A 26,858-nucleotide genomic window follows, 5' to 3' on the forward strand; every position below is an offset into this window, starting at 1 on the left:
TTCTAAGTCAGCTATAAAAATGTTGGCATACTGTGGGGCCATGCGGATACCCATAGCAGTGCCGCTGATCTGAAGGTATACATTGACCTCAAATGTAAAATAGTTATGGGTAAGGACAAAGTCACAAAGTTCAGCCACCAGGTTAGCCATGACATTATCCGGGATAGTGTTCTTGACGGCTTGTAATCCATCTTTGTGTGGAATGTTGGTGTAGAGGGCTTCTACATCCATAGTGGCCAGGATGGTGTTATCAGGAAGATCACTGATGGATTGTAGTTTCCTCAGGAAGTCAATGGTGTCTCGAAGGTAGCTGGGAGTGCTGGTAGCGTAGGGCCTGAGGAGGGAGTCTACATAGCCAGACAATCCTGCTGTCAGGGTGCCAATGCCTGAGATGATGGGGTTCACCTGCACATCCACCAATGTGATATATGCCATCATGTGCCAGCAATGCCCCTCTGCCATGTACATTGGTCAAACTGGACAGTCCCTACGTAAAAGAATAAATGGACACAAATCAGATGTCAAGAATTATAACATTCATAAACCAGTCGGAGAACATTTCAATCTCTCTGGTCACGCGATTACAGACATGAAAGTTGTGATATTACAACAAAAAAACTTCAAATCCAGACTCCAGCGAGAAACTGTTGAATTGGAATTCATTTGCAAATTGGATACAATTAACTTAGGCTTGAATAGAGACTGGGAGTGGCTAAGTCATTATGCAAGGTAACCTATTTCCCCTAGTTTTTTCCTACCCTGCCCCCCCACCCCCGACGTTCTTGTTAAACCCTGGATTTGTGCTGGAAATGGCCCAACTTGATTATCATACACATTGTAAGGAGAGTGGTCACTTTAGATAAGCTATTTCCAGCAGGAGAGTGGGGTGGGGGGAGGTATTTTTTCATGCTTTGTGTGTATAAAAAGATCTTCTACACTTTCCACAGTATGCATCCGATGAAGTGAGCTGTAGCTCACGAAAGCTCATGCTCAAATAAATTGGTTAGTCTCTAAGGTGCCACAAGTCCTCCTTTTCTTTTTGTAAATATAAGATGCACACACACACTTATATGAAAAAAAGGGGGAACACACATAATTCTGAACTATGTTTGGAACAGCTATCTACATTTTAAGACTCCATAATTCTATTTCAGGTTTCTCAAAGTCAGATGAGAGTAAACTGAGGGCTTCTCTACACATCAGACCATGGCAAGCTGGGGTGTGGGTGAACACTCGCCTGCCAAGCTCTAACTGTTTACGTGCACCCTGCTGAAACAGGACTAGCTCAAAGCACTCTAATGAACTGTTAATGTGCATCAGCAGGGTGCACGTGAGCAGTTAGAGTATGGCACGCTAGTGTAGGGTAGATTCACACACCAGCTTGCCACAGTCTAATTGTTCATGTAGACAAACCCTTTACAAAGTACTCTATAGTTATCAGAATTTTGAAACAAAATTATAGCCTTGTAATTAAACATTTGGTCTCTACTATCCCTAAAATAAAATAATATTTCTAAAGAAAGTTATACAGTACTAATGTTGCCAATTCTCGCCATATTTGTTGTTACTATTTTTACCACTGTAACCTGTACAAGTTTTAGACATGGACCAGGACTCCACTGTGCTAGGTGTTCTACCAGAACAAAACAAAAAACAGTCTTAAAGCCCTATCTCTTGGGGGCAGCTGATTCTCATTTTTTAATGGTCCCTTTAAAATAGCTCCAAACTAGTTTTTATAATATGTCTTCATGGTAATCTATTGCTGCAATGATCTGCACTTCATGAAAAGATTAGGACTCTGCTGTGCACGTGTGTTTATATTTTAGATTTCCCTAAGGAAGGAAGTGCAAATGTTTTTTCCTAATGTGAAGTAATTACCATACAAAAATAATGTTCAAAGAAATTTCTATCCATATAATGACGAAGTCAGTGAAGATAACATTTGCTATACGTCATACTGTTGGTTCATTAATCCATAAAGAATTTTGCTTATTATTTCAGTAAGTTCTTTTGCAATTCTCTCTGCTGTGCAAATAATTATTGACTATTTAATCCCATAGAACTGGATAATGAGTCAACTATGTATTGTACTCAACAAAAGAAATAATTCTCCTGCTAAAAGGAACTACAGTCTCTGGAGATAACAGAACACAGAACAGTTTGTTATCCTGCCCTCAAAAAATGAATCAAAACAGATTTTATTACCTGGATATTATGTTTAACTGTTGATCAATCTCTTGAAGTTTAGACCAATATTCATCTGCAAATTTATGGAATTCATTAAGGACTGAAGACTTCAGATCGGGGTATGGGCATTCCAAGGCCAGTAACTGTGAAGGAACTTCATGAAAAAGGCCAGTTTTCTCTTCAAAAGAGTATATTAGTACCTGAAAGAAAAAAATCAGTTATCAGTGGTCTAATACATTTTTTATGTTGTGGAGTAACTCAATTAATTTGGAAATGTGACCATTCTCTTACTTTATTCTTACAGTCTTCAAGTTCTTGTTCCAAAGCCAATTTTTCTTGATTAAGTAATTCCAAAATTGTTTTCTGTTGTTCCTTCACAAAGTCTACCTAGTTTTATGAAACATTAACAGTTAAGACTGATATTTTTCATATCAAAACTGTCATTTAGAAGCAAAGCCTAATTTTCTTCTACCATACACCAGTTTTACACAAGTGTAACTTCCACAGAATTAATTCAGATTTATACTGATGTAAGTGTGAGGATAATCAGATGCACGGAGGTTGATCATGGCCTTAAAAATTAATAGCTACAATATTTTCAGATAGTATATGCATCTTAAGGTTACATTTCACACTTCTTTTAAAAGGCTTTGAAACTTTTGCTTCCCTCCCTCAAAAAAATAATAAGCAAAAGAAAATATTATAAAATTCAAAACAGCAACAAACTGTAGAAGTGAAGTTACCAACCTGCTCTAACACCTTGACTGGAATGAACTCATATTCCATGAAGGATTTCTGTGAAGGGTAGCACTGCATTTCAGACAGCCTGCATTTCAAATCCTCTCTCAGTTGCCAGACGGGATCTACCGTATTTGTTTGATATGTAACCAGTTCCTTTGATAATTTATGTGCTATAGACAGTTAAACATAAAGCTTTCTCAAAAAAAAAAAAAGACAAATATTTGCTAAATTGTTCTGTAATTTATCTGTAATGGTCAATACATTTGTTTTTAAAAACCCACTTAAATTAATCAAGAAATCAAGTGAAAATTCTTACCAAAGTCTGACATATCCAAAAGAAGTTCACATTCAAGGCTCCCTTCATCAAGGAAAGTTTGTATTTCTGTTTCCACATTATGTCTGAAATGTATAATTGGAACATATGCATAAACCTTAATTTCTTACTCATATAAACAAAGATAGAAAACAACCACTGCCCTACACACAATTCATGTGATAACTGAATAGGGGGAAGACTCTGTATAGAAGGCAACTAGGTGAGCTGGGGCAGAGACGAGGCAAGTCAGCAGAATACAAGATACATATCAGGCTCTCTGGCACCATGCCTATTCCAAAGAAAAGACCGCCTTCCTTTGGATTCCCCTCTGTCATGGCAATCCCTGGAGGCAGCCCCATCCAGAGGGGTCCCTGATACTGCAACTCCGCTGGGGCTGCACTGTTTCTGAGTGACAGAAGCAAGGCTTGGGGACACAGAATTGGAGAGTAGGCATGATATCTCCATACAGATGGCATGGGACCTCCCACTGATTCTCTATGATCCACAGTAAGACCCTCTACTAGTCATTCAGCGACCTTGCTAGGCAAAAATGAAAGTATTCTACAACAGCAGTAGGATACTTTAACTTTAGGCTGCTCTACAAGAGAAGAATAGAATAAGTCTCCTTTGCATTCAACATGTGCAGGGAAGGGGTTGGGAAGACAACTTGAACTACACTCTCCTACAAGAGATTTCCAGGATTAAAAACTGATCTGAGGTTGGTTATGGAAGCTACCATCCCTTGGAGAAGAGTGATGGTACTGATCAGTGGAGTGTGGTGATGAATGCAGACCCTGAAAGCATTAAGGGTTCGTTTCTACTTGAGTTTTGTATCCAAAGTGCTTGCAGGATCAGGCATAATGTCATCTAAACACTTTGGGGGGAAATAAAACCTAGCAGGCAGTCAAATATATATTTTCAAGGAAAAACCAGATGGTATTTCCATATTTTACCTCAACAAAACGAAGAAATAGCTTCTGAAGTACATTAGCAGTGCAGTGGCAGCAAGAAACTTATTTACCATTATTAATTAGGGCCAAATCATGCCTTCAGACATAAGTAACGACCATACCACTCTTTTTGAAATAAGTGAGAGTTGCATATCATATCTGAGAACAGAATGTGACCATTTATAAAGAATTAAACATTAGAGACTCTGGGGTGGGCCAATAGTCCAGTAGGTTCTAGGCTGCTCACATATTGATTGATAGCCAAGTATTTGGCTGTGAGCAGTGGTGAGCTGGAGCCAGTTCGCACCGGTTCGCGCAAACCGGTTGTTAAATTTTGAAGCCGGTTTTGAACCGGTTGTTAAAGGGGTTCGACAAACTCCGGCCCACGGGCCACATGCAACCCGCGGGACTGTCCTGTCCATCCCGCCTGAGCTCTCGGCTGGGGAGGCTCCCCTGAGAATTTCTACTCACCCGGCAGCCTACAGTCCTTCGGCGGCAGGTCCTTCAGTCACTCCAGGTCTTCGGCGGCACGTCATTCACTCGCTCCGGGTCTTCGGTGGCAGGCCCTTCAGTGCCGCCGAAGACCCGGAGCGATTGAAGGAACCAGTTCTTCAGCTTCTGGCAGCTCATCACTGGCTGTGAGTATGAGACTGAGACAGAACACCCCACCCTCCCCCTCTTTACCTATCTTCTTCTTATCTGTAAACTTAGTTTAGATGTGGGTAGTTACAATCTCCCACTCTTTTCAAATACTCTGCATCTACTGCTGTTCGATTACTTTATCTTTTTCTTTCAAACAAGCAGTCTATACCAACATTTTTGCTATCAAAGCATTTCTTTTATAATCTCTAAGATTCCCCAGTTCTTACCTGTTCTCACTCAATCGTTTATGCTCTTGCCACCAGATCTGGTGGTGCTGTTTCAGCAGCATTTGTTCTTTGTTAGTTTTTGAAGCTTGTTCTACTTTTTTAACCTATGTAAAAAAGGAAAAAGAAAAAATTCTTACTAGTATTCAAATTAGTTTGATATATTTACAAAATGGCTTCCCCAAATAAACTTTTAATACTAGGTTGTATGAACCTATGTGCCTCTGCAAGCACATCTTTGTGAGGAATGGAGCTGACTGAAAATTTCAAACAAATTTTTCTTATAAAAAATGACCTTGGAAATTTTCATGAAGACTTTACTTTAGTTTTCCCATTTTTGGATGAAAATTAAATAAAGGAAAAGCAAAAAAAAAGGTCAGTTCTTTTTAAAAAATATCCCCCCCCCCCACCTTTAAATCTTTCGGCTCCCCCTCCCCTTATTCAGTGGCAAAATGGAAAAAGGGAAGGGGCAGCAAAAGAGAGAGAGAGAGAGAGAGAGAGAGAGAGGAAGAAGGGAAGTTGACACCCCCACCCCATGTAAAATAATTTTTTTAGCTGAAAATGTTCAAAGAATTTTGATGAATGAAAAATCATTTCTATTGGAAATATATAGAACAAAAAAGTGAAAATTTCCAAATTTTTCACAAAAAATTATTTCTATTTTTCAACCAACTCTAGTGAGAAACAACATTTTGATCTAAATTGAGAAATTGCTCCTATCTCCTAGGTGCTTGTTTTCTTCCTCCTCCTCAGTGCACACAACTGGACCAGTGATACAAGCAATCCATATAAGGGAGGAAGGAGGAGATGTATAACTCTTCCGTCCCTGCGAGGGTGGATAAGGCAAGTGATAATTTAGCCCTTTGCTAACTAGCATAACTTTTTATCCATCCAGTGATAAAGTAAAAACCCTATTTTAAAACTAATATTTTTCACTTTAAAAACTAGCAAATATTTAAGTCCTTCAAACATAGCTGAGTTCAAAATATCTTTGAGCAGAGTCACTTTTAGTTTTCTGCAAGTTACCTTCACCTCATATAATGCCAGATTGTTGAGCTTTTTCTTACATTATGAGCACTTATGTAATCTTATTGAAGTGAATGGGGCTGTGACGTTGCACTCCATATGTTTATGGAAATATGCTTATGAGGGTGAATATAATGTAACTGAACTATGCTTTATGCAAAAGGTCTCTTGTAAGGTATCATTACAAAGCTTATAATCTACTGAGGATGTTCATCCTATTTGTATGAATGTATCATTCTTGTATCTGAAGCTAGAAATATGAAATATTACTCTGAAGTCATATTGTAATTATGCAAAGTGTAGGCCATTAATGGTGGTTTAGAATCTTGATGGCTCCCATTGACCAGGACAATTGTTTGTTAATGGCTCTGTTTACTTGTAAGCCTTCCTGTATATGCGGGTGCCAGCCAGTGAGTAATGAAGTCTCACAGGACATGTGAACATGTCACATGATACTGGAATCCATCTTAAACCTGGTGCTTTTCCATTTAGAAGGAAGGGTGGGAACCCAGAAAAAGACAAAGGATTCCCGCCTTGTGCCAAAGATAAAAAAGGGGGTGGAAGAGAACAAAGGGAGCTGCAGTCATGGAAAAAAACCTAGTTACCACCTGAGCTGGAACTAACAAGAATTGTACCGGGGAAAGGAATGGGCCCAGACTAGGAAGGAGTCTAGTCTGTGAAAGAAGTTTATTGGAACCTCTCTGAGGGTGAGATTTACCTGTATTCAGTTTCTTAATGTATTAGGCTTAGACTTGCATGTTTTGTTTTATTTTGCTTGGTAACTTACTTTGTTCTGTCTGTTACTACTTGAAACCACTTACATTCTACTTTTATATTTAATAAAATCACTTTTGCTTATTAACAAACCCAGAGTAAGTCATTAATGCCTGGGGGAGCAAACAGCTGTGCATATATCTCTATATAGAGAGCGGACAATTTATGAGTTTACCCTGTATAAGCTTTATACAGAGTAAAACGGATGTATTTGGGGTTTGGATCCCATTGGGAGCTGGATGTCTGGATGCTGAAGATAGGTAACCTGCTGAGTGGTTTTCAGTTAAAGCCTGCAGCTTTGGGGGTGTGGTTCAGACCTGGGTCTGTGTTGCAGACTGGGGTGTCTGGCTCAACAAGGCAAGGTTCTGAAGATCCAAGCCATCAGGGAAAATGGGCTCAGAGGTAATTCCAGCACAACAGGTGACAGTCTCAAGGGGGTCTCTGTGACCGAACCCGTCAGAGGGGCTACTTATGTGTGATTAATAACATCACCAAGGGCTTCACAATCTGTCCCAAAAGAAGGCTTACAATGAAAACTGCCCTAATTTAATACACATAAGGCTTGTCTAAACAGTGCTTTTGTCTGCACCTGAGGGGTGTACATTTTAGTCCATACTAGCATGCTAGTATTGCACGCTAACTGACCTGTGTCGACCCTACTGGCAGGCACCAAAAGTTCCCTAGTGCACATTAATGGACTCACATTTCAAACAGTTAACATGTACTAGGGAACTTTTAGTATGTGCCAGCAGAATCTGCATAGACCAGTTAGTGTGCAATGTGCTAGTATGGACTAAAATTTACATCCTTCTAATGCAAACTAAAGCAACACACAGACCAGGGGTCTCAAAATCTTGGCCCGTGGGCCATCTGGAGCCCAGAAGCTCCCCACTGTGGCCTGTGGAGGAGAGACGCATGCAGACACACTGCCAGCAATGTTGGCTGCAGGCAACGCCCCCTGCAGCTCCCATTGGCTGGAGGAGATGGACAGAGATACCATCACTAGTCGCAGGGCAGAGTCAGTGATGGAGGCAGTGTCACTTTTTTCCACAATGAATATAAACAAATCAAAATACCGAACACAACTATCTGATGCACACCTTGCTGCAATCCTGAAGGTTTCAACTGCTCAGTCACAGAGGCCAAACATCAACAAACTGACAGAACTGAAGCATTGCCAGATGTCTGGCAAACACTAAACACTCTCTGACAGGAGAAGAATTGTATAAAGTTGTATAACGGTTTTATTATTTCTAAGAAATTTGAAATAAAAAAATACAATTTAAACGTTTTCTTTTCTGAACACCATCTTCAGTGACATTATTGGCCCACTGGGAGGATTTGAGGACTGGCACTGGCCCTAAGATAAACTGAGTTTGAGACCCCTGACATAGACAAACCCTAATATGAACAATGATATAAAGGAGTGATATCTTCATCATCCTCAGGATAATATAAAAGATGAAGTACAATACAACATACTTTAAGTACATAAAAATCATGGAAATGTAGGGTGAGAAGGGACCACATGAGGTCATCTAGTCCAGCCCCCTGCACTGAGGCAGGACCAAGTATACATAGCTGAGGGGCTCTAAACTGGGGGTCATGACCTCTCAGGGGTCACGAGGTTATTATGTGGGGGTTGCAAGCTGTCAGCCTCCACCACCAAGACCCGCTTTGCCTTCAGCATTTAGAATAGCGTTAAATTTGAAAAATGTGTTTTAATATATGGGGGGGGGTGTCGCACTCAGAGGCTTGCTGTGTGAAAGGGGTCACCAATAAAAAAGTTTGAGAGCCACTGATACAGATCATCCCTAACAGATGTTTGTCTAATCTGTTCTTATAAACCATTAATAACAGTGATTCTAAAACCTCCCTAGATAACCTGTTCCAGTGCTGAACTATTCTAATAATTAGGAAGTTTTTCTTAATGTCTAACCTAAGCCTCCCTTGCTGCAAACTAAGCAGAATACTTCTTGTCCTATCCTTTATTGCCATGATCCTTTTTATAACAGTGCTTAATGTATTTGAAGACTTATCAGGTTCCCCCCTAAGCCTTCTCTTCTCTAGACTAAACATGTCCAATTCTTTCAACCTTTCCTCTTAGGTCAGGTTTTCTAAACCTTTCGTCATTTTTGTTCCTCTCCTCTGGACTCTCCAATTTTTCCAAATCTTTGTTGATGTGTGGCACCCAAAACTGGACACAGTATTCCAGATGAGGCCTTCCCATTGCCAAACAGAATGGAACAGTTACCTTCCATGTCTTACATATGATTCCTATTAATACATCCCAGAATGATGTCTTTTTTTGTAACTACATCTCATTGTTGGTTCATATTCAGTTTGTGATCCACTATAATTAAGCCTACAACTTTGTCATAGAGGTTATGGATTCCATGATTTTATAAAGACCTCTGTGACTTGTACAAAATTCCAATAAATTCAGCCCTGGACAGTGGGGCTCCAGGCTTCATTCTGTGATTTATTGTTTATTACGCATGTCCTGTCTGTGACTTTTAATAAAAATGCCTGTGCCAAAATTGTAGCCTTAACTATAATCTCTAGATCCTTTTCTGCAGTGCTACCACCTAGCCAGTTATTCCCCATTTTGTATTTAAGTAGTAGTTTGCACTTGTCTATTGCATTTCATGTTGTTGATTTTAGACCAATTCTCCAATTTATCAAGGTCTTTTTGAATTCTGATCCTGTTCTCCAAAGTGCACCATATTCCTCCCAGGTTGGTATCATCCGCAGACTTTATAAACACATCTTCCACTCCATTATCCAAGACATTAATGAAAATATTGTCTCGTACCAAACCAAGAACAGACCCCCGTGAGACCCTACTTCATATGTCCTCCAATTTGACAGTGAGCATCCCATGGACTTTGGACGACCATAGGATTACTCATATTTCTAAAGTGCTTTGCTGGGTTGGGCCACAATTAGTTTATTTAATATGCTATTTAGTACAATCTGAACAACATAAGCAAATATTCAGTGTCGAGATATGTGCTCAGACTAAGTATGTGGTGTGTTCTGTGTTGGTCAGGAAAGTGTAAGGCTGTAATTAGAGTTTTGTATTATAGTGTTGGCATGAATTGGGGGTTCTGTGTGTACCACTTCTGAATTGTGGATTATTTTATGAAATTACTGTGTTATGGAAAGCCTATATGTATGTGGATCCACCATGAGTTAGTAGGATTGTGCCGTGTCTCCTCCAGGTCAGAAACAATGGTGTGTGATCACCACTCAATGAGAATTTATTCAAAGTAAAACACCTTGGGACAATGGGTTTGCTTTAGCTGGAAGACGACACTTCTTCTTCTTGTCTGAAGGGAGCAGGGTTTGACAGTAAAGGAAAACTACCAGGAGGAGAAAAAAGAAGCAGGTGACTCAGCAGGAATCTATAAAGTAACTCAGGGGGCTGGGGGAAATGGGGAGAGAACCATTTTGCACCAGATTAAGATATGAGAGGCTCCTGCAGGAGCAGGGTAGCCAACTCATAAGAACGGCCATATTGAGTCAGACCAAAGTTCCATCTAGCCCAATACCCTGGCTTCTGACAGTGGCCAATGTCAAGTGCCCCACAGGGAATAAACAGAACAGGTAATCATCCAGTGATCCATTCCCTGTCACCCATTTTCAGCTCCTGGCAAACAGAGGCTAGGGATACTCAATGGAGGATCCTGCCTGATGGAACACAGATGATCTCTCAAGGACTCCCAAGGTAAGGGTAAGCTAGTGATGGACAATATGTTAAGGATGTTTTTTTGTTTTCTATGATCTGTACTCTCCTGTGCTTTACATGATTAAATATAAAAGAGTATAAAGGTGTTAGACTGGGCAACGTGTGTTAATGTCTTCACAACTACTGTGCACCCTTGAGAGGTAAACTGTAAATGAAAGCTTCACACTTCTGGGGTGGAGCTCCGGGAGATAGGGGTGTTTAAGTACTGAGGAGTCTGAAGCAGGACTGACCTTACCGTGAGGCGAACTGAGGTGGCTGCCTCAAGTGCCAGACTGTGGGGGGGCGCCACTAGGACCCAGAGTGTAGAAAATTGTGTCTGCTGGTGGTGCATATGTATTCTCTCTGCTCTAGATGCACAGAAATGATGGAGTGCTGTGCTGGAGGAAGGAGGGCACAAGACACAACAGGCAGGCAGGAGAAAAGGTGAGAGAGAATAACAGAAAGCAGCAGGAGCTGCAGGGACAGAGAGGAGGAGGAGCCTCTTATGTACCTCTCTAGCACCCCCAGGAGCCTGGACTGATTAACACCAGCTTCTCAGGGAGCTTCCTGTTTCCTGCTGCTTCCCTGAACCCACTTGAGGAGAACAGGCAGTCAACTGAAGTAGTAGGAGTCAGTTAGGTCCTTAAGACGCTGATATCTTCCCTCACTCAGGTCCTGCTACCAGCCTGCTTATTTGTCCCCTTCAATTGAGTGTTAAGAGCCACTATAGCTGGCACAGAACAGTAGTCGTGAGTGAAAGAAGAAAACACCCCTCTGGGGAAGCATTCAGAAAAAGAAAGAAAGCAAAGGAAGCTTTTCTATCTAAGTTGGAAGGAGCTCTCCTGAGATACATAGACACAAATGTTCACGATGAGCCTTTTGGCCCCAGTGAGGATGTGAGTGGTGAGGAGATGCCTGATCTTCCAGTTAGTCAGAGTTCAGGCAGCTACAGCAGCATCCAGATCTCCATCTCAAATGGATGTATCCATGCAGATTCCTGAACAAAAGTGTAGATCAGAAAAAAAAGTGTGGTGGAGGCGCAAGAAACAGCTGCTGCTGAGTTTAGTTCCTTAAGTCTAGATGATCCAGGACTGTGGACCCACTTGAGCAGTAGCCTGAGGGACCTCCTTGTACTACAGGGGCCACAGTAAGTGAAAAACTTCATGTTCCCCAAAGACAATGAAAATAGAAGTTTCCATCCAACACATTACTGGAGTGAAATCCCCAACGGTGACAAAGTGGAGAGGCCATGGCTTATGTACTCAAAAACCAGAATGCTGCATACTGTTTTTGTTGCAAACTCTTCCAGTCTAATGTTCCAGACACATTGGGTTCTACAGGAACAAAGGACTGGAAAAATCTGGCTAGAAATCTGCAATGCCGTGAGAAGACAGCAAACCACCAGAGAGCATTCCACAGGTGGAAAGACCTTGAGATGAGACTAAGGTTAAAGGCCCCCATAGATGATCAGCATCAAGAGAAGATTGCATCAGTCTCTCTTTACTGGCAAAATGTTCTGAAAAGGCTCATTGCCATTGTGAGAATGCTTGCTATTCAAAACCTAGCACTGCGTGGCACTTCAGATCAGCTGTATGTGCCAAACAATGGAAACTTCCTTAAAATTGTGGAGCTGATGGCTGAGTTTGATGCTATACTCCAGGAGCATCTAAGAAGAGTCACCACCCAAGAAATGTACACACACCACTACCTTGGAAAAACAATTCAAAATGAGATCATACAGTTACTGGCAACAAAAGTCAAACAGAAGATTGTGGCAGATCTGAAGTCAGCAAGATATTACTCTGTTATTCTGGACTGCACACCTGACATCAGCCATACGGAACAAATTACTTTAATGGTGTGTTTTGTAACAACAGAAACTAGTGAAAATGTCCCTGCAATGGTGACTGTCAGAGAGCATTTTCTAGAATTTATTGACATTGATGATATTACAGGAGCTGGTATGACAAATGTGCTTCTTAAAAAGCTGGAAGATACGGGAATTGCGATAGCTGACACGAGAGGTCAGGGCTACGATAATGGTGCCAACATGAGAAGAAAGAACAGAGGAGTGCAGACATGGATCCGAGAGTTAAACCCTCAAGCTTTTTTTGTCCCATGAAGTTCTCATTGAATTTGGTGGTCAGTGATGCAGCATCAGCTTCTAGTAAGGCTGCTGAATTTTTTCATGTAATTCAAAGCATCTATGTATTTTTCTCTGCATCAACTCATCAATGGCAAATTTAGAAGTAACATCTGCGAACATCCTCTCTGACACTGAGACCACTGAGTGCCACAAGATGGGAAAGTCGAGTGGAGGCGATAAAGCCTATCAAACGCCAAATTGGGAAGATAGATGATGCCATAGTTGCCATTATGGAGGATAATGCTAAGACAGGAACTGTTCATGGGAGAACAGTGGCAAAGGGAAATGGAATCACCAGAAACATACATAACTTCAAATTTCTGTGTGGCTTAGTGTTGTGGCATGACATACTGTTTGAAATAAATGTAAGCAAGAGACTCCAGAGTGTTGACCTTGATATATCTGGAGCAATGGAACAAATGGACAAAGCAAAGTCATACCTACAGTCTTACTGGTCAGATGAGGGATTTCAAAACGTTCTGAAGAGTGCACAGAAGTTGGCAGAGGAACTTCACACTGAACCTATTTTCCCACCCATTCAAGAACACAAGAGTCACTGAAGAAGACGACATTTTGATTACGAGGCACGGGATAATCCCATAAGAGACCCCCAAACAACAATTCAAAGTTGAATTCTTTAACCAGGTGCTAGATTGTGCAATACAGTCAGTTGAAGAACGTTTCATGCAGCTCAAGGAACACAGCAGTATATTTGGGATGTTGTATGATATTCCGAAACTCCTCACTATACCGGAAGAAGACCTACACCAGCAATGCAGGGCACTAGAGACAGTGTTGACACATGATGACATGCGCAATATAGATGCAAGTGATTTAGGTGATGATCTGAAAGCCCTTTCAAAATACATTTCAGCAGGATCAACTCCAAAGGCTGTTCTGGTATATATGTGCACAAATAAAATGACCTCCCTCTTTCCAAATGCTTTTGTAGCTCTGCACATACTTCTAACACTTCCTGTAACAGTTGCCCGTGGAGAATGCAGCTTCTCCAACCTGAAGTTAATAAAAACACATCTACGCTCCACAATGACACAGGAGAGGCTGGTCGGCCTTGCAACCATCACAATGCCAGTGTTTACTATGCAGACAAGAAAAGTTACATTTGCTGTTCAGGCGTTTGAAAGTTAAGTGTTACTTAAAATTTTTGAAAGCATTTTAAGTTGTTAGTTCTCCTTTATTGGGGTAGGTAGCAGAGCAGTACCATGAGAGGAGTAGAACAGGAAGAAGGCAGAATTGAGACTTTTCAAAGTTTTGGCCAAAGCAAGGGGGCATGGGGGCGTCATTTGAGTTCCCTGCCTCAGGTGCCAAAATGTTGTGGGCAGGCCCTGGTCTGAAGGGTCAGTGCTACACCCAGAGGGTCAGGCAGCTAAACAGTAAGACACGCGGGGGGAAGGAGGGGGGCCAAATAGAAGGTCTGTACCTTGAGAGTGTGCCTATGGACCTTGAGATTGGGGCTTGAAACACCCTAGAGCTTGGATTCCCCTCACAGCAGTCCTAATGGGTGGCCAGGAAGGAGAACTCACTAGGATCTCTGACAAAGGTGAAGTAAATAAACATGTTGTGTTTTCCATCATCTGTTGGAGGAAGAAGGAAGCTCATTGTGAAGGTGCAGAGCCTGTCGCTGTCAAAAGAAATGTGCTCAGTGGGGATTAGGATATAGTAAGAAGTGTCCCAGAATTTGGTGTTTCCTTGCTTTTAATGATTTGTCCTGGGGAGTGGATGTCAAATTTAACCAACATTCATCCCTTTTAAATAATTTTTTTGTGTATGGAGTTTTCTTGAGGGGTCGGGGGGAGGACTGAATACAGCAAGAGTAGGGAGGTTTGGGATGGAATGGGAGACACAATTTCCCTCAGCTTCTCTGTGTTGTGGGATATGGAGGAAAGGGAGACAGCAGAGTACAGAGGACCAGGAGAAGCATATTATAGTGGAAAGGGGGCCTCAGTGTGTCTGTTATTACCCTCTTTAACTCCAGCACAACAGTGCCCACATTCTTGGGACAGGGTCAGCTTGTCAAACAACATATCTGTTCCACTGTTCCAGCCATGGCTGCTCAAAGCAAAGGGTCCTTTGTCAAAATCAGACAACTTTGACAGTCTGATGAGCTACCATCACTGGAGCTTCTATCTCCTTTCCTCTGGGAGCCTCAACCACTTCTCCTCTGACAGACCTAAAGAGGGGAAAAAAGAGACCCCCCCTATCAAGTAAGGAAAAGGTACAATGAGCTGAGAGCCAGGAGACCACGAGTTAAACATTCATAGCCCTTAACAAAAAAAGCAACATATGGGAACACCTTTTTGAAATTGTGCAGGTTTCAATGTACAGTTTTACTGCCTACTTGGCTGGAAGAGACTTGTGAAAAATGAAATACCAAAAGACATAAGACTAAAATTTAGTTTTAAAGCTTGAATGAGCTCAGCAGAATTCTATCCTACCAGCTTATGAAGAAATAATATCTGACAACTCTTTTGATAAATTATACCTGTACCATTAAAGGAAACTATACTATAAAGGAGACAAGTATTCCTGCTCTCGTTCAATGTCACCTCGTTGGCTCACAACTTCTTTTTGCAAGATTCGTTTCTTTGTCCTGAGGTCCAACACACAGTATCATGAATATCGAAAAACCTGTCAATACTGCATATATTCTGATTAAGGTTTAATAAATAACATCAACAAAAGAGAACTAAAATGCATAAAGCAAAAATAGAACATACCACATAAAAACCTAAGGTTACTTTCCTAAGGGTATGTCTACACTACGCAATTAGGTCGAATTTATAGAAGTTGGTTTTTTAGAAATCGTTTTTATATATTCGAGTGTGTGTGTCCCCACAGAAAATGCTCTAAGTGCATTAACTCGGTGGAGTGCTTCCACAGTACCGAGGCTAGCATCAACTTCCGGAGCGTTGCACTGTGGGTAGCTATCCCACAGTTCCCGCAGACTCCGCCGCCCATTGGAATTCTGGGTTGAGATCCCAATGCCTAATGGGGCAAAAACATTGTCGCAGATGGTTCTGGGTACATGTCATCAGGCCCTCTCTCCCTCCCTCCGTGAAAAACGCAGACAATCATTTCGCACCCATTTTCCTGGGTTACCTGTGCAGATGCCATACCACGGCAAGCCTGGAGCCCACTCAGCTCACTGTCACCGTACATCTCCTGGGTGCTGGCACATGCGGTATTGCATTGCTACACAGCAGCGACTCATTTGCCTTGTGGAATAAGACAGTACAATAGGCCTGATAACCATCATCATCATGTCCTAGGTGCTCTTGGCTGCCTCGGTGAGGTCAGTCAGGAGCACCTGGGCAGACATGGGCGCAGGGACATAAATAGGAGTGACTCAAGCAGGTAATTCTCTTTAGTCCTGCCGGCAGTCATATTGTACCATCTTCTGGCAAGCAGTCAAGAGATGAGGATGGCTAGCAGTCCTACTGCACCGTCTGCTGCCAGCCTAAGATGTAAAAGATAGATGGAGGGGATCAAAACAAAAATTAGACCAGATTTGTTTTGTATTTATTTGCTCCCCACTCTCTCCCTCCTTCCCTCCCTCCGTGAAATCAACGGCTGAAAATCGTTTCGGTGAGGTCTGTCAGGGGCATCTTGAAAACTTTAATGGAGATTCAGTCCTGCCTGGAATACCAGAGGGAGGGATAGCTCAGTGGGTTGAGCATTGGCCTGCTAAACCCAGGGCTTTCAGTTCAAACCTTGAGGGGGACATTCTGTGTGACAGTTGTTTTTGTTTCTCCTTGATGTAAAGCCACCCCCTTTGTTGATTTTAATTCCCTGTAAGCCAATCCTGTAAGCCATCTTGTCAGTCGCCCCTCCCTCCGTCAGAGCAATGGCAGACAATCGTTCCACGTCTTTTTTCTGTGCAGATGCCATACCACAGCAAGCATGGAGCCCGCTCAGATCACTTTGGCAATTAGGAGCACATCAAACACCAAGCGTATTATCCAGCAGTATATGCAGCACCAGAACCTGGCAAAGCGAAACCGGGCGAGTAAGCGACGTCAGCGTGGTGACGAGAGTGGTGAGGACATGGACACAGACTTCACTCAAAGCACGGGCCCTGGCAATGTGGGCATCATGGTGCTAATGGGGCAGGTTCATGTGGTGGAACGCCAATTCTTGGCCCAGGAAACAAGCACAGAGTGGTGGGACCACATAGTGTTGCAGATCTGGGACGATTCCCCGTGGCTGCAAAACTTTCGCATGTGTAAGGAACTTTGTGATTTGCTTTCCCTTGCCCTGAAGCACATGAATACCAAGATGAGAGCAGCCCTCGCAGTTCACAAGCGAGTGGCAATAGCCCTGTGGAAGCCTGCAATGCCAGACAGCTATCAGTCAATCGGGAATCAATTTGGAGTGGGCAAATCTACTGTTGGGGCTGCTGTGATGCAAGTAGCCAACACAATCAAAGATCTGCTGATATCAAGGATAGTGACCCTGGGAAACGTGTAGGTCATAGTGGATGGCTTTGCTGCAATGGGATTCCCTAACTGTGGTGGGGCCATAGACGGAAGCCATATCCCTATCTTGGCACCGGAGCACCAAGTTGTCAAGTACATAAACTGCAAGGGGTACTTTTCAATGTTGCTGCAAGCACTGGTGGATCACAAGGGAGGTTTCACCAACATCAACGTGGGATGGGCGGGAAAGGTACATGACACTCACATCTTCAGGAACTCTGGTCGGTTTCAAAAGCTGCAGGAAGGGACTTTATTCCCAGACCAGAAAATAACCGTTGGGGATGTTGAAATCGCTACAGTTACTCTGGGGATCCAGCCTACCCCTGAATGCCATGGCTCATGAAGCCGTACACAGGCAGCCTGGACAGTAGTCGGGAGCTGTTCAACAACTGGCTGAGCAAGTGCAGAATGGTGGTAGAATGTGCATTTGGACATTTAAAAGCGCGCTGGCGCAGTTTACTGACTCGCTTAGACGTCAGCAAAACCAATATTCCCATTGTTATTTTGCTTGCTGTGCGCTCCACAATATCTGTGAGAGTAAGGGGGAGACATTTATGGCGGGGTGGGAGGTTGAGGCAAATCGCCTGGCTGCAGGTTACATGCAGCCAGACACCAGGGCAGTTAGAAGAGCACAGGAAGACGCGGTGCACATCAGAGAAGCTTTGAAAACCAGTTTCATGACTGGCCAGGCTACGGTGTGAAAGTTCTGTTTGTTTCTCCTTGATGAAACCCCCCGCCCTTTGGTTCACTCTACTTCCCTATAAGCTAACCACCCTCCTCTCCCCCCTTTGATCACGGCTTTCAGAGGCAATAAAGTCATTGCTGCTTCACATTCATGCATTCTTTATTAATTCATCACACAAATAGGGGGATAACTGCCAAGGTAGCCCGGGTGGGGTGGTGGAGGAGGGAAGGACAAGGCTACACTGCACTTTAAAACTTAAAAACTTATTGAATGCCAGCCTTCTGTTGCTTGGGCAATCCTCTGGGGTAGAGTGGCTGAGAGGCCAGAGGCCCCCCACCGCGTTCCTGGGCGTCTGGCTGAGGAGGCTATGGAACTTGGGGAGGAGGGCAGTTGGTTACACAGAAGCTGTAGCAGCAGTCTGTGCTCCAGCTGCCTTTCCTGCAGCTCAACCATATGCTGGAGCATATTAGTTTGATCCTCCAGGAGCCTCAGCATTGAATCCTGCCTCCTGTCATCACGCTGCCGCCAACTATCATCTTCAGCTCGCCACCTCTCCTCGTGTTCATGTTGTGCTTTCCTGCACTCTGACATTGTCTGCCTCCACGCATTTGTCTGTTCTCTGTCAGTGTGGGAGGACAGCATGACATCAGAGAACATTTCATTGAGACTGCGCTTTTTTCGCCTTCTAATCTTTGCTAGCCTTTGGGAAGGAGAAGATCCTGTGATCCTTGAAACACATGCAGCTGGTGGAGAAAAAAAAAGGGACAGTGGTATTTAAAAAAGACACATTTTATAGAACCATGGGTATACTCTTTCACAGTAAACCTTGCGGTTAACATTACATACATAGTACATGTGCTTTCATTACAAGGTGGCATTTTGCCTCCTCCCACCACGTGGCTAATCCCTCCCACCTCCCACTACTGCGTGGCTAACAGCGGGGAACATTTCTGTTGAGCCACAGGCAAACAGCCCAGCAGGAACGGGCACCTCTGAATGTCCCCTTAAGAAAAGCACCCTATTTCAACCAGGTGACCAGGAATGATATCACTCTCCTGAGGATAACACAGAGAGATAAAGAACGGATGTTGTTTGAACGCCAGCAAACATACGCTGCAATGCTTTGTTCTGCAATGATTCCCGACTACGTGCTACTGGCTTGGCATGGTAAAGTGTCCTACCATGGTGGACGGAATAAGGCTGTCCTCCCCAGAAACCTTTTGCAAAGGCTTTTGGAGTACATCCAGGAGAGCTTTATGGAGATGTCCCTGGAGGATTTCCGCTCCATCCCCAGACACGGTAACAGACTTTTCCAGTAGCTGTACTGGCCGCGAATGCCAGGGCAAATTAATCATTAAACATGCTTGCTTTGAAACCCTGTATACTATTTAAAAAAGTACACTCACCAGAGGTCCCTTCTCTGCCTGGTGGGTCCAGGAGGCAAACTTGGGTGGGTTTGGGGGGTATTGGCTCCAGGTCCAGGGTGAAAAACAGTTCCTGGCTGTCGGGAAAACCGCTTTCTCCGCTGGCTTGCTGTGAGCTATCTTCCTTGTCCCCAAAACCTGCTTCCGTATCTTCCATTGAAGGAGCCAAAGCACAGGGTTGGTCTAGTGGTGGCTGAACCCCCTAAAATGGCATGCAGCTCATCATAGAAGCGGCATGTTAGGGTTTTGACCCAGAGCGGCTGTTTGCCTCTCAGGTTTTCTGGTAGGCTTGCCTCAGCTCCTTAAGTTTCACGCGCCACTGCTTCGGCTTCCTGTTATGGCCTCTGTCCTTCATGCCCTGGGAGTTTTTGACAAATGTTTTGGCATTTTGAAAACTGGAACTGAGTTCTGATAGCACGGATTCCTCTCCCCATACAGCGATCAGATCCTGTACCTCCCGTTCGGTCCATGCTGGAGCTCTTTTGCAATTCCGGGACTCCATCATGGTCACCTCTCGTGATGAGCTCTGCATGGTCACCTGCAGCTTGCCACACTGGCCAAACATTCAAATTCAAAAGTTTGCGGTTCTTTTCCTGTCTACCTGGCCAGTGCATCTGAGTTGAGAGCGCTGTCCAGAGCGGTCACAATGGAGCACTCTGGGATAGCTCCCGGAGGCCAATACCATCGAATTGTGTCCACAGTACCCCAAATTCGAGCCGGCAAGGCCGATTTAAGCGCTAATCCACTTGTCGGGGTGGAGTAAGGAAATCGATTTTAAGAGCCCTTTAAGTCGAAATAAAGGGCTTCATCGTGTGGACGGGTGCAGGTTTACATCGATTTAACGCTGTTAAATTCAACCTCAACTCCTAGTATAGACCAGGCCTAAGTAATGCATTACATTTATTAAGTGCTGTTCACTGAAATTCTGAACTGCAATCTACAAGAACTCCTTAATCTTCCAAACAGGACTTTGGGTCTGATCCTGAAATCCTTAGACAAAATTTCCCATTGACTTCTCTGGGAGTTTTCCCCAAAAAAGACCCAAAATCAGGCCTTGCATTTGCCAAACAAGATCCACTCAGGTAGGCACGTCCCTCCCACATAGAAGTTGGGAATCAGCTGCTTCTGCACCATGGCATCTCCCCTGCCCTTCCCAAGAACTCAATGGAAGGTCCTCCATGAGACTGGGATTTATGCAGAGTAATGGGTGAGGTTTGGGCAGACAATGAGCAGGCCACATTAGGAGGGATGAAACCCAGGGACGTACTGTCCTTCCACTGCACTTGCTGTTATCTGGGAAAAAATAATATAGCCATATTGGATGTTACTGTGGGAGGAGAGGGTGATCATAGTTCATAATGATTTAGTTTTCTTTTGTGCTCTATGTAACGATAGTCCTTGCCCAAACGAAACAATTACAGTGAATGATTGATGTCAGTTTCTTTTGAAATTTGTTAATTTTATTACCTTTATTACCTACCAATAATCAGTGAAAACTGCCATAAACCAAGAACAGCCCTACTTTTACAAGGAACTATAACTTCTTTGTTTTTCTGTACCTGACCTTTATATTTGTGCTGAAGAATCTATTAGCAACTGCAAAGGAAAGAAGGAAGCCATATAGTACGAGCAGCAAATTCTCCTGAATGGCAGCCAGGAGTCTTCCATAGTATCCACATCTCTCCAGGATTAAAAGTCATTTTCTTAAAAGGTTATTTTTTAAAAACATTATGGAGTCTGGTATATTTTCTTTTCCTCAGAGAAAGCAGTTTTTCCTTTTATGCCAAGTTCTTTACAAGCTAAAAATCAAACCAGGTATGTCTGGACACCCTTGATATCTCATGAATCCAAGAATCTCCCTAAATTACTTGAGTACAAAAAAACCATGCACAATTAACCACAATACAGTGCAAGACAATTTCCATGTCTCAGCAACCTTATGAAACCAAATATAACAATGTTTAAGATTTATTGTGGCTTTCTAGTGATATAATATGGTTTACTTGAACCTTTGTAGAAAAGACCAAGCCACATTTCAAGTAGGTTTGTAAGAAGTGCTTTAGTCGAAGTAGAGGTCTACAGACTCAGCTACATTTTTATCCTCTTTATAAGACGATTCGGACCCATCAACACAAGCCAGAACAAATCATACTGTAGCTACACAGTGGGATTAGAACTTAATTTAGCCACTATTTTTAAACTCAGCTGTCCTTGTAGTCTTTTGGGGCTAATTCACCAAAATGTCCTGAGTTTCCTCTGTAAGATTTTAGGGAATGTTGGGAGAAAGCCAAAATATAGTCTTAATATGCACCTCCAAAATGGGAGAAATGTAGAAATATATAGTGCAGGGCTGAGTGTGGTTCTACTCTGAAAAGTGACTGAAAAAATTGATATCTTGATCAGCAGATCTGCATCCTATGTATTCAGAGCAATAACTTATTTTTGTGAAAAATACATTCCCACTCTAATACAGCTTTGGGAGAATAAAGTACCATTTTTACTAAGTCATTCTTCAGAGTAGAGCTGTAAATTAAATTATTGATGTTACTATTACATTAAGGTACAGATGAGGAAAGTTTTAAAGAAAAGAAAAGAAAAGAAAAGAAAAGAAAAGAAAAGAAAAGAAAAGAAAAGACACAAATGCAGGATACCAACACCTTCTTTATGTTTTTTGGGGGAAAAAACTGCTCTGATATTGATGTCTAGTATTTTTAACTCTTTTTCTCTCTTTAATGGTTTTTATACTAGCCAGCTTTCCCTGTCTGTCTAGAGGCATCTTAAAGCAAGCTATTGCTACTTATTTATACATGAACTTTGTTTAACTGCAGCTAATGCTGTTTTCAAATTGTTAGAAACCACTTAACCACTTACTTGTTAAGTAAAGCATAAATTAACATATAATGAATGTTCAGTTTACAATATTTCTAGTCAGGAAGTCCTTAAAATGTTACACTAGGTCTCTGCCCCCACCCTACATTTTACCTGTATTATATATCCCTCCTCACCATAACATGTGAGTGCCTATTCTGGAATTAGACGCATGCAGGTCATGTCTAACCCTTGCCACTTCTTCTTACACAATGGCATCTCTCATTCCAAAGCTAAAACTCAGGCCCACGTCCTCATTACAGTAGTTAAGATATGAAGTCACTGCCTCTTTTCTGGCCTTCCAACAAATGCCATCTTGCTCTTAAAACCATTTACAACACTTTTGTAATTCTCATCTACCTGGTTCATCACATTGACTATGTTGTCTCCTTCCCTCTCTTTGCATCTCTCCATGAGCTCCTCCTGTTCCACCACAAATACAGGTACTTCTCCATGAGTTTCTCCTTTTTCACGACAAACACAAGTAATTGTTTTCACTTTTAAGACCTTTCATGATTTGAGTCTACTGAACATTTCTCATTAGATATCAAGCTGTCAACCCTCACCTCTGCTCTGCCAAGGATACCAGCCTTTACTACCCATCAGTCCAACTTTCCTTAATACCCCTTCTTTGCATTTTCTTCCATGCAGACCTTTATGCATGGGGAAACTCCACATAAAAAGAAAATCAGCATATTGTCCTTCTTCTGATTCAGAGTGCTGTGACCACTGTTTATTGCACTAATCATAACAACACACTGTTACCTTTCTCCTCCTCCTTTGCATTTGTTGTCCCTTGTCATATATTAGACTGTAAACTTGTTGGGGCAGGGACCTTCTTTTCATTATACACAAGCAAGGTGCTTAACAATGGGGCCCAGTCCCTGATACAAACCTCTAAGCAGACCACAATACAAATAATAAACTGAAGCAACTAAATGAAGATTATTATACATAAAAAATTAATTCTTCTAGGAATAAAAAACAGCTTACCTTTAATTGTATATTAGCAGACGCTTTTTTCTTTTCTTCAGTAAGTGCATGTAGTTGTTTGTAGTCAACAGGTTTATACTTCTGGCTGAAAAGACCATTTTTCATACGAACAACCAGATTATCTATATTTAACATAAAAAAGTCATTTCAAACTGTATAGAAACATTTTTTAAATGTTGGACACAAAATTAAAGCTTAATTCACAGGATGACAGAGTATTGTACTTAAAAACATATGATTTTGCTACGAAAATATTAGGAAAATAGTTACACATTAAAAGTAATTTGTGTTCAGTCGATCTGATTTTCATTCCACTTTAGTGTCAAATCAGGAGTAACTACTGAAATAAACTGAGCTCTAAACTGGTAAAAATGATATCATAAACAGTTTCACAATTTGTTTATTTTGCAACTATCTTAGTCAATCAATGATATTAGCAATCAACACCAAAAATTAACATAAGGAGCACAGTAGAGTCATGGTTCATGACTACAGTTCCTAAGCTCTACAGGAATGCAGATAAATAAATAATATTCAGTTTAAATAAATAATATTAAATTTAAATTGGGTTTGCTGGAATTTTAGTAAATTCTGATAAAATAATAGAAAAACACAGGCTAAAATGTACTTTTAGTTATTCCTGGTTCCAAAGAGGATGGATCTAGACTGTTCTCAGTGGTAGCAGATGACAGAACAAGGAGAAATGGTCTCAAGTGGTGAAGCACTGGAATGGGTTACACCTAGGGAGGTGGTCCTTCCCTTTGAGGTTTTTAAGATCAGGCTTGACAAAGCCCTTGCTGGGATGATTTAGTTGGGGTTTGATCCTACTTTGAGCAGGGGGTTGGACTAGATCATCTCCTGAGGTCCCTTCCAACCCCAAGATTCTATGATAACTACTCAGACATATTTATCATGAACTCTGACTTAAGGAACCAGTATAACTTCTAAGATGTCAGATGAATAGTTCTATTTACATATGAATGGAACGAACTGTAAAAACTCAGTTATTTCAGCTATATATCAGACTGATTTTCCAATACAAGAACAGAAAACATTTTCCACTATATTTAATTCATCATTCTGAATTATGTAGGCTAGGAGAAGAGGGGAATAAACTTACTTTCTTTAAATATACGGGAAGCCATCATAGAATATCAGGGTTAGAAGGGACCTCAGGAGGTCATCTAGTCCAACCCCCTGCTCAAAGCAGGACCAATCCCCAACTAAATCATCCCAGCCAGGGCTTTGTCAAGCCTGACCTTAAAAATGTCTAAGGAAGGAGATTCCACCACCTCCCTAGGTAACCCATTCCAGTGTTTCACCACCCTCCTAGTGAAAAAGTTTTTCCTAATATCCAACCTAAATCTCCCCCACTGCAACTTGAGACCATTACTCCTTGTTCTGTCATCAACTACCACTGAGAACAGTCTAGATCCATCCTCTTTGGAACCCCCTTTCAGGTAATTGAAACCAGCTTTCAAATCCCCCCTCATTCTTCTCTTCCGCAGACTAAACAATCCCAGTTCCCTCAGCCTCTCCTCATAAGTCATGTGTTCCAGTCCCCTAATCATTTTTGTTGCCCTCTGCTGGACGTTTTCCAATTTTTCCACATCCTTCTTGTAGTGTGGGGCCCCAAACTGGACACAGTACTCCAGATGTGGCCTCACCAATGTCGAATAGAGGGGAATGATCACGTCCCTCGATCTGCTGGCAATGCCCCTACTTATACATCCCAAAATCCCATTGCTCTTCTTGGCAACAAAGGCACACTGTTGACTCATATCCAGCTTCTCGTCCACTGTCACCCCTAGGTCCTTTTCTGCAGAACTGCTACCGAGCCATTCGGTCCCTAGTCTGTAGCGGTGCATGGGATTCTTCCATCCTAAGTGCAGGACTCTGCACTTGTCCTTGTTGAACCTCATCAGATTTCTTTTGTCCCAATCCTCTAATTTGTTTAGGTCCCTCTGTATCCTATCCCTACCCTCCAGCGTATCTACTTCTCCTCCCAGTTTAGTGTCATCTGCAAACTTGCTGAGGGTGCAATCCACACCATCCTCCAGATCATTTATGAAGGTATTGAACAAAACCGGCCGCAGGACCGACCCTTGGGACACTCCACTTGATACCGGCTGCCAACTAGACATGGAGCCATTGATCACTAACCATTGAGCCCGACAATCTAGCCAGCTTTTTATCCACCTTATAGTCCATTCATCCAGCCCATACTTCTTTAACTTGCTGGCAAGAATACTGTGGGACACTGTGTCAAAAGCTTTGCTAAGGACAACAGACTTCAAGGACAACATAATCAGTTCCTACTGCATGCAACATAGGTTATAACATCTTACTTCTGGATTCCTACGGTCACTGTTTAAAACATCTGGACAAGCAGGTAGATACAAGACAGATTGACTGGGATTTTCAAATGGGAGTGCAAGTTTAAGGGAATTAGGCAACTTCCTTAGGCTCCTTTGAAAAATGTCAGCCACTGCCTGGTGTCTTGTGGTACCGCAAATCAGTTTTAGACACTGATGGCAAAAACACATCCCTGGAACAACTCAACTTCAATGAAATAATACCCTCTCTTCAGTCTCTCATCTCTCTCACACCTACACAATCTAAGTAAGGGAGAGGGTATCTGGGATGAGGACAGTGTGAGTGGGCAAGTAAAAAGAGAGAATAGCAGAGGAGGCAACAATGAATGTGGAGAATCAGATGAATAAGAACAGAAAGTGAGTCAACGGAGAAACTTAACAGGCAGAAAAGCGAGAGGATAAAGAAAGGGGACAGGGGAAAATGGGAGAGACTACACTCATTTTTTGGAATTTTAACAGACATCCATTTCACACAGAAAGATACATTAAAAGAGATCACTAAGTAAACATATAAAGGTCCATATGCTTCTGTCAACCATGAAATAATTACTTAGCAGTATCTACATTAAAACACCTGAAAAATATTTGTTCCGTTACCAATGTTTGGTAAAAGAAGTAATACTGTATGTCCTCCCCAGGTAATAAGTCTCCATCATCCTGGAAATTTTCTTTCTAAATATATTTTTTCATGTGGTCGAGACAGGGACCAGAATGACAGTGGAGGAGAATGAAGTAATCATTTCCTAGTTCTTCACAACTTACTCCCTTTTTATATCTCTACCCGCATTTCCTTTCTACACAAATCTACACGTTCTCGCTGCTCATCCTAAGAAGGTTGTGTTATTCATGTCCTTCTTCTACACTTTTCTTTGTGCCTTCTGTCATGTAGCTTATGCCTGGAACTCTCTTCTGAACCTAGTTTCACCTTCTTCTTTTAATCACGCTTCAAAAAAAATCACTCCTTCAAGGAGGCTCGTAAAGTCAATGCGATCTGCCTACACAAGATTTGAATGCAGGAGGGATTGGAAAGAAAAGGCCTATCCCACTAGGTTACCTTATTTAGCAAAACTTGCTCTTATGTTTTGGTGTCAACATACCTTCTGATTGATTATTGAAAATAAAATGACATGGGATGATGCTTCCAATATTGAGTATGTGTTGTAAACATCCGCAAAGCTACCTCATTTTCCTCCTTATCGCTCTCCTTTGCTGTGACGCCTACAGAAAACCTGACAATGGTTAGGCCAGTAGTATGCTGAGACCATTGCCTACTATACTATA

General features: G+C 42.1%; 1 protein-coding gene across 1 annotated transcript in view; it reads right to left on the reverse strand.

Moving 5' to 3' along the window:
• Nucleotides 1-26,858, reverse strand: part of CCDC148 (coiled-coil domain containing 148) — a 169,599-nt gene that overhangs the window by 94,402 nt on the left and 48,339 nt on the right. The window contains exons 3-8 of the mRNA XM_084642703.1: nt 23,203-23,324; nt 5,064-5,167; nt 3,245-3,327; nt 2,935-3,098; nt 2,479-2,574; nt 2,206-2,387 (exon numbers count right to left, since the gene is read on the reverse strand). Of these exons, the coding sequence (XP_084498829.1) occupies nt 2,206-2,387; nt 2,479-2,574; nt 2,935-3,098; nt 3,245-3,327; nt 5,064-5,167; nt 23,203-23,324 (751 nt within the window). The remainder of the gene's footprint in view (nt 1-2,205; nt 2,388-2,478; nt 2,575-2,934; nt 3,099-3,244; nt 3,328-5,063; nt 5,168-23,202; nt 23,325-26,858) is intronic.

This window comes from Lepidochelys olivacea (genome assembly GCF_965140295.1).
Source record: "Lepidochelys olivacea isolate rLepOli2 genome assembly, chromosome: 11".
NCBI classification, from domain to species: domain Eukaryota; kingdom Metazoa; phylum Chordata; order Testudines; family Cheloniidae; genus Lepidochelys; species Lepidochelys olivacea.